Below are 13,860 nucleotides of genomic sequence, written 5' to 3'. Positions count from 1 at the left end.
ATTTTTAGGTTCTTTTTCTTCTCTGGATGGAAAAGTATCTCAAAAATTTTCTCACATAAACGTTCTTTTTAGTGCGTGTTTTCATTTTGGTAAATGGAAAGACTTAGTAATTTCCATTTAACGGTGAAAAAGGCTTTTCTTCCCTGTTTTCCATATACAATTTTTATCAAATAATTCTTCACAACAATAACACTAACCTTGTAAATCTGCCGTACAAAGGAATTGATAAGAAAGTTAGGTATGAAAAGATCGTTGTCAGAGAAAAAAGAAGGGCGCCACGAAGTCTCGCACTAGAAGCTTCCCTACATCATACTTTATCTTTGGGTGGGTGGAAGAAGAATCAATCAACAAATTTATTGTCTAAATATGTTACTTGTCTACTTGATAATACTATCAATATATCTGGGGCTATGTTATCTGTTAATCCTACGTCACAATTACTCTCCTTCTCACATTGATATGGAATTTACGTGTAAAAATTCCTACATGCACAGAAATGCACACACTTTCGTGGGCCAAAGGTGCGCCGGGGCGAAGAATGGAACAGAAAGTCAGTGATATGTGGATGACAATTGAGAGAGTCTGCACTATAGGAAGGAGCAGACGACAAAGAGCGTCGCCACGATGAAGAGCATCGCCATGACGTCCTTCTGGAACTGATAATCCCGATACAGAGGCCTCGTGGAGAAGCTCTCGCGGCGCGTCTTCCGCAGCAGAAACACCGGAATGAGCAGATGCAGCAGATCCGGAATCATGAAGCCCAAATCGCGAACGACCTGCACGAGTGGCGAGAAAGAGAGTGTGATTGGCAATGCGACCGACTCCGAGGAGCTCTACTGACCTGATGGGGGTATCCTTCGCCGCGGATGACATTTGATATGAACTGATCGAAGCCACTGGCCGAGATGTGCAGCAGAGCGATGCCGACGATGCAGAGCGCCTTGCGCGTCGTCACGGGATTGTCCGTGTGCGCCAGATGGAGGACTGCGGTGGTGGATATGAGCTCGGTGACCGAAAAGAAGAGCTGGTGGTTCCACTGGCTGTAGAAGTCGTCGTTGTAGTAGTTCACGTAGGCCCACCACGCGTAGTAATGCGAGAAGATGGACGAGATGAAGAGCACGACCATCGAGAGGCGCACGCTTCGCCTCATAAGCAGCTTCGTGAGGTATTTTATGCACTCGTACAGGGCGATGATGGCGATCACTGTCAGGATCCAGATCTTCAACGTGTTCGGAGTGGCGTTAAAGTACAGATGCTTGTAGGACGCGATTCCGGACTCATAAGTGCCTGCAAAGTGCGCGCCTATTAGCGAATCTGGCTGTTCTGGCGATTCGCCACTCACCCTTGAAGACTGTGTCCCAGCACGAGCAGGAGCAGAAGCGCCTGTCCACGTAGCGCGCGTAGTTCTGCCAGAAGTAGTAGAGGATGGCGATGTGGGCAGGGGGCAGAAGGACCGGCCCGAGGCCACCACAAGCCGCCGGAAGCCATCGAAAGGTCAATTCGACCATTTCGCGCTGCAAAAGGAAATTTACCAATGAATATTCATTCATTGATTGCCCGGCACAGGTGCAAGGCAATCTTCTCATTTTACAAATTCCGAGCCACAGAAAAATCGCACGAAGCAGAAGCTCAACTTCTGGCGAGAACATGAAGTTAATGAAAGTGAAACTCTGTCGTCATTTGTGGCCCACTCGCGACTTTCTCAAGTATAAATATAAGTTGCAACAGTTGCAAATGACACGCAAAGATGCAAATAAGTGCATTCCGTCGCGACGCGGCTGGTGAAAGAGCGTCGAAAGGGTAAGAAAGAGTGAGCACGAAACATGCAGTTTTATAGCAACACAGTGGAAATTGGTCCAAAATAAAGTGGCTTCTGCAGAAGAAAAAGAAAGGAGTGATTTTTATCGGTTCATCAATTTTCAAGCAAGTTGAAAAAAAGTAAGAATATTGAAATTGAACTTGAACAATCTATAAAAAAAGGCACAAAATCAAATTGTATGCTTATTTTGAGACACTATTTCGAGACTTTAGTGAAGACAATGCACTGCAATAAATCTCAAAAAGATTTTCTGCTGGAAATGCAAACACTCTTTTCTGATGCTTCAATTCACTCTTCGGGGAAATCCACCCTTCGCAAAGACTGATAATTACGGGGAAATCATCGCCTAAGGCAATTTCATTCACAAAATTTTTCAACCACAGTGAGTGTGTAGGTATTCATTATTTGGCGTGATGAATTCCCTCTCGAGACCACAGTGAATTGAGAACTTTTCACCATGAAGAAATCTCGTGGCAACATCGAAATTGTTTCTTTCCACGCAATGGGAAAATTGAATTGCCATTTCCGCCTCCTCGGCGGCTTCTGGATTCTATTCTCTCCCCGCGTGGCGAGAATCTCGCTTCGCGAGTCGGGAATTGGGGCAAATTGATTGGGACTCCGAGGATTAGCAGACAAAACCAGAAGAGGGTGCGGTGCAGAGAGGAGATATTGTGTGTGTGAAAAGGCCAAAAGCACACATAATAGTTGAATAATTTTGTAAATTGAAATGCGTTAAAAATAGAATATGAATGTTTGTGTTGAATTAAAACAGTGTTTATGCGTTTGCTGGTCGCTCTTTGAGGTGAGCAAACCATCATTCTGCTCCACGCCGATGACGATTCTGGGGCGCGCGCGAGGAGTGCCTTCAGGAGGCCACACACGAAGACACACTGCGAAAATTGCTCCCTACTTTCGTGAAAGTTGACAATTTTTCGCCCATAAAGCGGGGAAAATTGCACGCAAAGACATCGAGACTCTCTTGACTTCTTGAAATTCGATAAAAGCACTGCTCGATGGCTTCAGTTTCGAGTTGCGAGCAGTGACAAATAGTAGATATTGGGGCTCATAAAAGGAATCACAATCTACAATCTAGTGCCGGCAATTTGGCCAACTCATGCCAGGAGAAATGTTTGATGAAATGAGGGGGAAGTGAAAAAATATGCTCACTGGGAAATTCTTCCACTATATTTCACTACTTCTATCCATATCTCATCACTGAATTTCACCCTTGCGCGCTGTTTTTTTTTCTCCAATGCACACCAACTCCTCAAGACGGACATAAATCACTCGATAATTTCTCACTTAATTTCTCCCGGTGGAATAAAAAAAAACTTACACTCGCGAGAGTTTTTTCACCATATTTTCCCCGATGTAATCAATTTTGTGGCAATAATATTGATGTTGGCAATTTGTAGTCATATAAAAGAGTTGCGGAGTAAACGAGAAAAAATCACTCACCGCCCTCACGTCGTGACTTTGGTGTGTCGCCTGATGTCTTGAAGACTTAGCAAAATGCCCTCATCTTGGCTGTTTTTCCCTTCAACCTATTTCCACTCACATTTTCCGCACACACCGCCTGGAAAATTCACTAAGATGTCCACCCGAGCAGTGCTCTTGTGCGTGTCGCAATCTTCTAGCCACTTTTGCCACTCTCGTCTGGACTTTGGCACGGTGTATTTGACACCCTCTCAACACTCCCAGGAATGGCTGGAGGAAAATCCTTGAGGGCGCGTGCAAATGCACCACCAGTGTTAGCGTCCGGCGAGCGACTGTCTGCGAATCGGCGAGTCTCTCTTCCTCCCGCGTATCATCTCTCGCTCTCTGGCTCTCCGAGAGACACGTGCGCATCGCTATTTGGGAGAAAATGGAAAAATTCACGTTCATTTTCCCCATGTACTCTCACTCACGGACTTTCTCCTCATGGCAACGGCCTTGTGTGGTGGAGAGAAAAGCGCTTTTCACATTGTACACATATTGCAAAATCCGAAATTCGGCGCACAGAGAATTTTGAATGAGAAAACTGATAAAGTATTTTCCTTCACTCCTATCAAGTACACAATGAATTAATGACCAATTAACTCCTATTTCTTCACTGTGCTGCAAAATACATTAACATATTGACGCAAACTACAATTGGCATGGTGAATATTTTGCGCAAATCCCTAATGAATATTGCACAACAAACCTCCTGAGAGATCTTCAAGGCACATTTCGTACATTCTCCCCAACTTCCATCTATTCAGCAGCTTCTGCTCGTCTCTCGCCAGCATCTTCTGAGTCGAATGCCTCCCTGATGGTGCGTCTTCTTGTGGCGAAGCGCGAAAAGGATGTCACATACTTCAGTGTCCCCTTTCTGCCTGCTTCATTGAACATCCTGCGGATCTCGTGGCGAAATCTCGGATGCGTCAGAGCGTAAAAGTAGGGATTGAGGCAGGCGGCAGCCTTGCAGAAAAATGCGGGCAGCATGGAATTGAAGGGAGTAAGCAAATAGCGAAACTTTGATATGCCCAGAAGAGCAACAACTGCGTACGGAGTCCACGCGATGAACCAGAGCGCGATGACACCGAAAACCACCGCGGCCAGTTTCATCTCAATCTTGCTACAATTCTTCGTGCACTGCAGACGATTGGTGAATGCCACAGCGCGAAGGATTTGCAGATAGCAGAAAGCGATGGTTAGGAATGGAACGCACCTGAAAAGAAAGATTTGTATTGACTTTCCTTGCTGTCGCCCACTCTTTGCCCATTAACCATGCACAGATGAAGAACACCACAAGGAAGATCTTCGTCCGCACGGAAGCGCTTAAGTAGTCAAAGCTGCAGCAGGTGATGTAGCCTTCAGGCACATATCGGCCCATTCCGATGTCCAGGAGTGGAATTCCCGAGAAGAACAGTGCAAAGCACCACACGAAACCGATGATAATTCGCTGATGACTGGCAGAACGTTGACTACTCAGTGGATACACAATGACGCGGTATCTCTCAAAGGCGATGGCTGTAAGTGTCGCAATGGAAACTGTCCCAGTTAATCCGCCAATGAAGCCATAAAGCTGACAAGCTGTTTGTATGCACTTCTATAAATTTCCAAACTCTTTTGGCAAGGATATCAAAAGACTATGCAATTACCGAGAGAACCGAGAGCCGGTCCGTAATGAAAGCTGTTGTAGATCACAACAGGAATCTTGGCCATCATTCCCAAATCACTGAGAGCCAGATTAATCACGAGGGTGTTTGCAGGAGTCCTCAGTGTCCGGCATCTTGAGAGAAGAAAAAAAGAGACACATGCATGTGAATGAGGTAAAAATACGATAAAATCGCCATAGAACTTTTATGCAATCTTCTAGGCAAATATTTGCCATCCGTCAGGATATCAAAAGAAAATTTCATTTTTACTGACATTGCATTAAGAGCACTTTCTTTGTGCATATAAAACAACCACTTTAAAGGAAAACTCACCGGTAGAACATGTAAATCACGAGAGAATTTCCAGTCACTCCAAGAATCATCATACAAGTGTACGCCAATCCCATGGCAAAATGCTCCTGCGCAGTCGGTGGCTGAGCTCTGAGCCACAAAATACTAATTGTACTGAGGAATTCGGGTTCTATTTCTCCACGGAATCCCATTGAGGCGCTGAAATTCCTACCAGAGAGAATCAATTACGAAGTTTATGTATTTCTGTGAAATCGTCATTTGAAATTCATTTAATGAAGTGAACGAGAGCTTTTGCAATTCGATAAATAACCTTTTTCATTATGTTTCAATTAATTAGTATCAAATTTTATTTACCTCCACAGATTTTGCTTGAGAATTGTGGAATTTTCGCCATGTACATCACCATCAGTTGCTATGACAAAGAAGGATTTTATTGTTTCCATTTATATGTTTTATTATATGAGCGAATCTCAGAGACGAAACACCTGAAAATTTTTATAATAAGACAATTAAGCCCTTTCTCATCAACAAACAAGCAAAGTATTATTCAATTGAACCGTAAACAGGCAGTGGGTGATTGAAATTAATTCAATTATCAATGGTCGCAGGATGGTTATTGGGGACTTTTCAAGTAGTTATTCAAGATATTTGGGCAAAAGTCCCTCCTTAAGATTATTACACACTAGAATTACTGAATTGTTTGGTAGGAAAACTTCCGCCAAATATTGATATTTGCCCAAGAAATTCACTTTCCACTTGTTAGTGGAGATAACAACACAGCAACATCACGGAGGAAACTTGGAAGGAAACGTCTTGCCAGGATAAAGCACGAAGTATGACTGAGACGTCCTTCTTTACGGCAAACATCAACTGAGAAGAAATTGCTGTTCTCGATTTTTCTCTGAGATGTTTTCTCTGTTTTCCTAGTGAAAAGTGAGAGTTTCTGCTACAGTTAAATTTAATATAAACTTCTCAAGCACTTTCTGGCGACTTGTTACGGAAGAAAACAGTGTATAAAGATTTTTACTAAGTCCATCTTTTTCCTTATTACCTAATTTTGAGTGCACGACAAAACATGGCAATGAACTTATCTGAATCTGCTCTGTTGACGAAGAATGAAGGTTTTTACGGTTTATTTATCTCCTCTTTTAGATATAAATAAAATCTGTTGATAACTTTCAATTCACTCTCATTTATTGTGTCAATTGGGGAAAATTTCATGTGGGCTCATCAAGAACGTTGCTTTAATCTGGGCGAAAATTGTGTGAGAATGGGCACAAATGTGTTAATTTCGCGGGCGATTGACATTCTTCAGTAAATTCATTGCATCTCAGACACGCACCCGAGAAAGCCGCGAGATTTCCCGGGCCGTCTCGATGCACTTATCGCGGAATTGAATGTGGAAGTCGCTGGAGATCTCTGCCATCGTTTCTCATGGCGGCGCGGTTGAGCGTATAAAAGCAGTGGACAGATGAGCCGCACTCTTCAGTCCAGGTTCTCGCCGAAGCGGTTGACATTGTCGTGCAGGTGTTTTATTCCCTCCAAGAGATATTCTGTGGACAGAAGGAACACCCATTATCTATTTTGTGCTCACTTTAGTGCTCTTGTCAATGCTAAAATTCATCTCGTGTTGATTTTAATGGTCTTTTTGCGCGATTACCAGTGATAATGAAGGGTTTTTCTGACAATGACTGGAGTTGCGGTCTTTTTATTAGGTGTCTTATTATTGTTTTAGGTAAGTGAACTACAGAACCTTGCAGGATGTTTGATAACCCACTTCCTTGTTCTGCTCCATCAACAAAATAAAGTGAGATTCACGCCTTTTTAAAATGATTTACAGCAATGCGCTGTGTGAGTAAAGTTTAAGTTAACAATTAAATATGAGGTTGCTAATGAAGGAAATCAATTTGTGAAAAGCTCTTCTCAAATAACAGAAAGGATTGTGCGAAATCGGTGGGAAATTTCTGAATCACGCTCTTTCTGAGAAAACCTCATTGATAAAATTTGTGAGGTCTAGTTTTGTGTTTAAAGACCCCAAAATCTCAATCTTAGTCATAGTGAAAAGTGTTCTTTTTTCGGGGCTCTTTTTTACCCAACCCGAAATTAGAAGCATATTTGCCATAAATACGCATTTTTTGTCATTCAATGGAGGAAAGCCTTTAGCGTTATTATGTAATTTTGTGAGAGAATACTAAAAATAACTAGTAAATCATATGCTAAGTGATTGTGCAAAGTTTCGATCGTGTTAAATTAGAACATCTACAAACCCGTCTGCAAATCTACATTCACACGTTCCTGTGAATTTTTTCATTGATTATCATTTTTCCTGTGAGAACAATTAATTCTTAATATGATGACACTATTAGCTCCACCTTCAGCGATACAACTCACCATTTTACACACTGCAATTACCATTTAATTAATTAATTAAATTGGAAACGAACTGTGTTTTTCCTCTTGTGACGAATTATCTTTCCAGATCAAGACCATAATTGAATTTGTACTGAGCATATGAACTCACAATTCCCACAACAGCTTAATTCGTAATTTATTTAGAGAGATTGATTGATTCTTGTGCAAATAGACCACATCGTGATTATGCTCTTGAACCTGAAATTGTCGCGCGTTTCGCATGCATTAAACATCACACCGAGAGTGGGTTAAACCCTGAGCGGGTCTCCTGACCCAATGCCTCTGCTCTGATCAATAAAAAATATGTGAAGATATCAATAATTGGGTCGTTTTCCCTTTGCATGTTATACTACTAAACTGGTAAAGCTGAAAATGATATTTGCAACACGACCCCTTCATTCTCCCACGTCGGGAAAATGTGGGAAAATGTCGTGATGCGCTGTGTGACCAATTAACACAGACAATTTTCAACCCTTAAGCAACAACTGTCTGACAATGAAAATACATGTTATCATCCGCATCTCAATTTGCTGCAATGTTTTCCCTGGAAGCCAGTGATAAGCATGAATTGTTGATTAAAAGGCAGCATTACAATCCCGATTTATTTACAAACTATTCGGATAATTTGTTGACTTTCACCCCCATATTTCGTGAAGAGGAGGTTTTGGTTGAATGTCAACAAGTATTGCTGGGGAAATTGGAGGCAACTAAATATTTAGTATGTGTCAACTCATAAGCACAACGATGTTCCACGTGTTAATTCAAGCGCCAGCAGGATCGATAGAGTGTGGCGATAATGCCTATTGTCAGTTGGTAAAACATATTAATCAGCCTTTTTTCCGACTCCTCCCAACAGTTGCTGAAAAACTCCACTGTCAAGACTTCGGATATGATGGTGAAATAGGTAATTATGTGATAAGTTTCACACTCTCTTCGTGTAAAGTGTTCCGTTCGGCAAATAAAGTCCAATTAAATTTGCGATCAGATTGAGAGATTTCATAGAAATTCCATGCTTGTTGACAGATCAGAATCTCAAAGCGCCTCCCTCTTAATTGCAGGACCCAGTCACTGGGGCGAGCAGTACAACACGTGCTTCGGGAAACACCAGAGCCCCATCAATATTGATTCCTTGGACGTGCTGCCGGTCAATTTGCCACCACTCGAGTTTATTGGCTTCGATCAGCAACCGGCGCGAACCAACCTCACAAACAATGGTCACACGGGTAAATATATATATTGCACTGTCAATATTTCTTTAGCACTCTCGCGAGGGAAAGTGCCAAAGAGACGACAAGCAGAAGAACTGTGCAAAATGGTGTGAGAAGGGCGAATTACTTAGGGTAATTTAACCAATTGTGAGATTTACACCTGGAGCATTTCCGTGGAAGGAAGTACAATTTTCGCACTTACATTTCCGTATTTAATATTCATTTCGGAGCGATAATTTCATCATTTTCACACCGACAAAGAATATCGACTAATTGTCTCTTCAAAAAATGCCATACTGTTAATGAGAATGCTGGTTTTTGTTGCGCGTCTTTCCAATGTGTTGATTTACTTTTTCCTGATAAAACCAGATACTTGTCAGCATTAGAATTTTCCATCATCTATGACCTTTCTGACCATGAAATTGTGGGATAACAAACTCATCATCGCGCGTGAATTAATCTTGAAACCGCAGCCCAAGAAAGTTCTTCGAGACTTCTTGAAGCTCCACTTGAAGAGTGTCTTGAAGTTCATAATCTGGTCATATTAGCTTTTTTTGTGGTGAATCTTCACACAAAAAAATCACCCATTAATTTCCCAACAGAAAGCAACAACACTTGCAAAGGTGAAAAAGAGAGAATCCATTGCAAAAAGCTGCTGCGTCAATAAAGAGGTGGTTGAGAGACCTGGATGATCGCGAGACTGAGTGGGCAAAAAAAGCAGTTTCGGAATGCAAATTAGTGTTTGTAAAAATCATGTGATTCGCTCGAGTCGCGCGATTTAAGTCCCATAAATTATTTTTTGCAGCATATCCACGTGGAGAGTTTGCGGCAGCAAAACTCAACAATCAAACATGATTGATCGCATTGCGTTAAAAAAATTATATTGTAATCGTAAAAAACGTGGAAGGAGGAAAAAAATCTCATCACGCTGGCGATCATCTTTAATAAGCATCTTTCACGTGATCGCACTTTGGACAGTTTACCAAAATCATTCCTGGATGACCTTTTTTTCTATTTGCGCACTTCCTTCGCCAAATTGCGTGGGACAGAATGAGGCTTTATTTGATCTATTGAGCGCCTCAATTGCATCCAATGAAATTGCTTTGAATTCATCCAATTGATGTCAAAAAGAGTCATGTCTCATATTTTTTTTATCTCGAACTGTGCATACGGGCGCAGAGGAAAACATTGATGCCTTCATCGATGAACGCGTGACAGAAAATTGCCGGAACAATTGGAGAATTCAAGCTTTAATTTCGATTTGAAACTACATTAAACATGATAATTGATTCGAAGCTCCAGATTGTCTCCCATGCGGTTAAATTGAAATCGGCCTTCAGCGTCACATTGATGCATTTCTCAAGAGGCGCAGATAATTGGTCAGATATTGGAAAAGAAAATCTTAGCCACACAAAACACAATCACGCAATGTATAAGCAAATGAAATATTCTTTTGTCAGTGATGCTGGAAGTGGACACTGATCCTCAGATCGCGATTTCGGGCGGTCCCTTGTCAGGCGATTACGTCTTCTCGCAGCTGCACTTTCACTGGGGCGACAACGACACGATGGGCAGTGAGGACATGATTGACAGCCACAGCTTCGCCATGGAGCTTCATCTTGTCTTCTACAAGTTGACATATCGCAATTCCCGAGCAGCTTTGGAACACGAGGACGGCCTGGCCGTGCTGGCGTTCTTCTTCGAAGTTACTGCCGACGACAATCCCGCCTATGATGACTTCACAAAACTCCTGGATCTGATCCAAAAGCCACAAACGGGCGTGCCTTTCGACACGCTGACAAATGTGCGACAACTCATAGGGCACGATGTTACGAACTATTTCACGTACAACGGTTCACTCACGACGCCGCCGTGCAGCGAAGTTGTCGTTTGGATTGACTTTAAGGAACCAATCACTCTCTCTCACAATCAAGTAAGTTCAGCAAATATAGCATTCAATTCATTACAATGAGTGGAGAAATAGTCAAGGAAATCTCACGCACTTCATTGGTTGAGTATCACAAGGATACTACATTTTAACAATTATAACTTCATGCGTAGTAAAAGAGTTCTTCAAAACAGCAGAACTGATTCAAAAAATTGCAAGAAAAATGCATTTTCTATAAAAAAAAAAGTTCCCTCATATAATTTTAAACCATGTGATAAATTGGATCAATTTTGAACCAATGACAAAACTTCAGAAAAGAGGAAAAGTGTATAAAATACGAGATAAAATCTCGAAAACACCAGAAAAAATCACCAAAAACAAGATTATGATTTAGTGGCGTCAACTGAGTGATTTGTGAGCATAATTTTTATGACACAGCATTAATTTCCCGAGCTCTCTATCATCTCTAAGAATGCGACGATAAAATGTGAGATCTTCTCATTCTTTCAACTGTTACTTGATACGCAAATGAAAAAAAAAACTCCAATCGACGCGCGACATTGAAAAGTTGTCTTTCGAAAAAGTCACCATTTTATTATACTACTTTTTTCTGGCAATCAGGACGCCTTTTGATTAATATTGTTTACAGCAGCAATTTCTCACATGAAATTCAAGAAAAACCCGAAATTTCCCTCTCATTGATTATGCCGGTTAATTTGCGCGTCTTGCGATTGAGCAATGAAATTGACTTTGCCTATTATCAGCTTTCCGAAGTCATTTCTAGTTCACATCTCAATAAAACTCAGTTATATGCTTAAGCAATTAACCCTTTTTGTAGCTCTAAATATAACTTGGCGTAACGTTTTTGCAGATAGAGAAATTTCGCGCTCTTGAGGACGCGCATGGACACAAAATGACCCACAACTTCCGCCCCACGCAACCGCTGGGCGATCGCGTGGTACTCTTCAATACCGAAGAGGTAATTGAGAACAATCTGAACAGGAAGTGGCCGCCGTACGACGTCATCGACGAGGAAGAGCACATAGCCAAGCCGACAGAGTATGAACCAGAGCAAGATATTCCCGATGAGGAATTCACGGAACCCAGCAACACGCTTGTGGAACATGTAGAATCGCCACATGAGAAGAAGAAAGGCTTCAAGCGAATATTCAAAAAGAGCGCAGCATGGAAACAGTACAATAGCAATTCGTGCCTAGCAATTGCCATATTCCTTCTCCACCTTGTCGTCTCATCATCGGCGCGTGTGTAAATTTAGAGAGTGTGAAAAGTGTCGTAAAATCGTAAGTTCTTTTTTACTCCATATAGAATTGTTACTTAAATAAATCTAAGGAGAAATCGTGGTCTATTTTTGGCATCAATCTATGACTTGACCTTAGAATGAACTATTTATTGATTTATTGCAAATACATAAGTCTAATCGTGTACAGCGAAGTCATATATGGAGAAAAAGTGGGAATTATTGTTCTAAAATAATTGTCAATTGAATTATTCTATCACGAAATCAAATCCATGCAATATAGATCACCTTATTGCAGTCTTCTTCGTATGTTAATTATTGTGCTTCATGAGAATTCACAGGTGAAAAGTGCAAAAAATCAATGTTTCTTCATTGTGTGAGACTGAATAAATATCATTTGTCCTCTTACCTCTTCGCTCCTGATTCTTGCCCACGCTTCTGAGATGTTTATGATGAAGTACGAGTGCTAAATTGGAAATGCAAGCGGCTCTGCCGTTAGTTTTTCCTCCACAATAGCCTCATGGGAATGCAACAGAATTTTCCCACGTTTATCAAAGGCAGCCTTATCAAACCTCGCATCAGTCCTATTGACAATTTCCACGCTGCATCGCCGCAGATCTTGTTCCAGATGACACCTGTCGCCGTATCGAAGTATTTTTTGTAGCCACGCTAGAGGAACGGTCAGTTGTCGGCTGTGATAAGACACTGAGAATGTTTCCAGAAGCTTCCCACGGATGTCCGGGATTTTCTCAGCAGCAGCCAGACAGCAGATTGTGGGCAAATCGCTCCACATTGCGAGGGTGCGATAGTAGTTTCCCTTCCAGCTGTAGAGGGACATCTTGAAGGCAGTGAGGAAGACGCTGGAGTGATGCAAGCGCTCAAACACGGACAACCCTCGGCGAAGAGCATCCTGATTGCCCAGATTTGCCAGCAAATAGACGGATTCAACTATGGGGCGATTCTCCAGTCTCTCGTGGCTCTCGTCATAACACACCAAAGCTGTTTGCACACACTCAATCATGTGCTGGCGACAAATCTTTGGATCGAAGTTCATCAGCGGTTCCTCGCATAACCGATATCGACTGTAAACCATGAAGAATATCATCGGTTCAATGAGAGCCAGTGTGTCGATAGGACTGATATTTTGCATGACGATTTCCTGTCTCACAGATCTCATGCGGTCAAAGATAAAGTCAAAGACTTCATGAAAAGGCTTTCGTTTGTCCGGTAGTATCCTGAAAAGCAACTATTCTGTGAATTTCTCTAGCCCATCATGGTGTGAAGGCAACTCACTCTGTCAAGAGATAAGACACTGTCTGCTTTAGTGCAGAAACTGTCCTCAAATCCCTAGCTGTGCACTCCTTTCCGGCTGCTGATCTTGCAAACGCCCTCACCATTCGCGCCTTATCAACACCTCCGGTTTTTGGGTTTTTCTCGAAGAAGTGCACCAACTTCTCTCGAATTCTCCTTTAAAAAGAGTCACCGTGAGATGTTTTCTCCAAATTGTGCAATATCTAGGTTGTGTACTTACAGGTTGATCTCCTTTTCGGTGCACATTTTCTCACAAATTCCCTCAACGAAGAAATCCATTGTTTTGATTGCCAGCGCCTCTGGTGACTGGTGATCGAAAAGATGACCGAATGTTCTCTGGAGTATGGAGGCGATTCTAATTCGACGGCGGCGATTGTGAATTCATACAAGAGTATTATTCCAACAAGGATATTGTAGGAATCAAGTAACACAAAAGAGCCCACAGTCAGGATTTTATCCAATCTGAAAAGTTGTATTGAATATCTTCAGTCATATTGGAGAAATCGCACTTTCAATCGGGGTCGCGGGTC

At 42.0% G+C, this 13,860-nt stretch overlaps 4 protein-coding genes across 5 annotated transcripts; 1 reads left to right on the top strand and 3 right to left on the bottom strand.

Moving 5' to 3' along the window:
- Positions 1-27: 27 nt before the first annotated feature.
- LOC132260671 (uncharacterized) lies at positions 28-3,577 on the bottom strand. Its single transcript, XM_059758950.1, has 4 exons — positions 3,278-3,577; positions 1,343-1,514; positions 842-1,287; positions 28-776 (listed from the first exon to the last, which is right to left on the bottom strand). The coding sequence occupies exons 2-4, from the start codon at positions 1,506-1,508 to the stop codon at positions 588-590; spliced, it is 801 nt and encodes a 266-aa protein (XP_059614933.1). The 5' UTR covers positions 1,509-1,514; positions 3,278-3,577; the 3' UTR covers positions 28-587.
- A 477-nt stretch (positions 3,578-4,054) lies between these two features.
- Positions 4,055-5,696, bottom strand: LOC132259108 (opsin, ultraviolet-sensitive). The gene is made up of 5 exons (XM_059756653.1): positions 5,608-5,696; positions 5,275-5,460; positions 4,945-5,075; positions 4,570-4,876; positions 4,055-4,511 (listed from the first exon to the last, which is right to left on the bottom strand). The coding sequence occupies exons 1-5, from the start codon at positions 5,694-5,696 to the stop codon at positions 4,055-4,057; spliced, it is 1,170 nt and encodes a 389-aa protein (XP_059612636.1).
- Positions 5,697-6,445: 749 nt separating this feature from the next.
- LOC132260200 (germinal-center associated nuclear protein) lies at positions 6,446-13,659 on the bottom strand. Its single transcript, XM_059758174.1, has 4 exons — positions 13,551-13,659; positions 13,313-13,486; positions 12,429-13,254; positions 6,446-6,806 (listed from the first exon to the last, which is right to left on the bottom strand). The coding sequence occupies exons 1-3, from the start codon at positions 13,607-13,609 to the stop codon at positions 12,486-12,488; spliced, it is 1,002 nt and encodes a 333-aa protein (XP_059614157.1). The 5' UTR covers positions 13,610-13,659; the 3' UTR covers positions 6,446-6,806; positions 12,429-12,485.
- Positions 6,836-12,435, top strand: LOC132260199 (carbonic anhydrase 7). Of its 2 annotated transcripts, XM_059758173.1 has the most exons (5): positions 6,836-6,988; positions 8,522-8,569; positions 8,724-8,888; positions 10,334-10,806; positions 11,633-12,435. In XM_059758173.1, exons 1-5 carry the CDS (start codon positions 6,922-6,924, stop codon positions 12,029-12,031), a joined length of 1,152 nt encoding a protein of 383 aa, XP_059614156.1. In that variant the 5' UTR covers positions 6,836-6,921; the 3' UTR covers positions 12,032-12,435. The 2 variants fall into 2 exon arrangements, with proteins under 2 accessions (XP_059614156.1, XP_059614155.1); XM_059758172.1 differs by lacking the exon at positions 6,836-6,988 and having other exon boundaries at positions 8,175-8,569.
- Positions 13,660-13,860: the final 201 nt, after the last annotated feature.

The sequence above is a fragment of the Phlebotomus argentipes genome, unplaced genomic scaffold (genome assembly GCF_947086385.1).
Source record: "Phlebotomus argentipes unplaced genomic scaffold, Phlebotomus argentipes genome assembly scaffold_18, whole genome shotgun sequence".
In the NCBI taxonomy this organism is placed as follows: domain Eukaryota; kingdom Metazoa; phylum Arthropoda; class Insecta; order Diptera; family Psychodidae; genus Phlebotomus; species Phlebotomus argentipes.
Note: the sequence above shows the minus strand (reverse complement) of the source record. Positions and strands in the feature narration are given on the sequence as shown.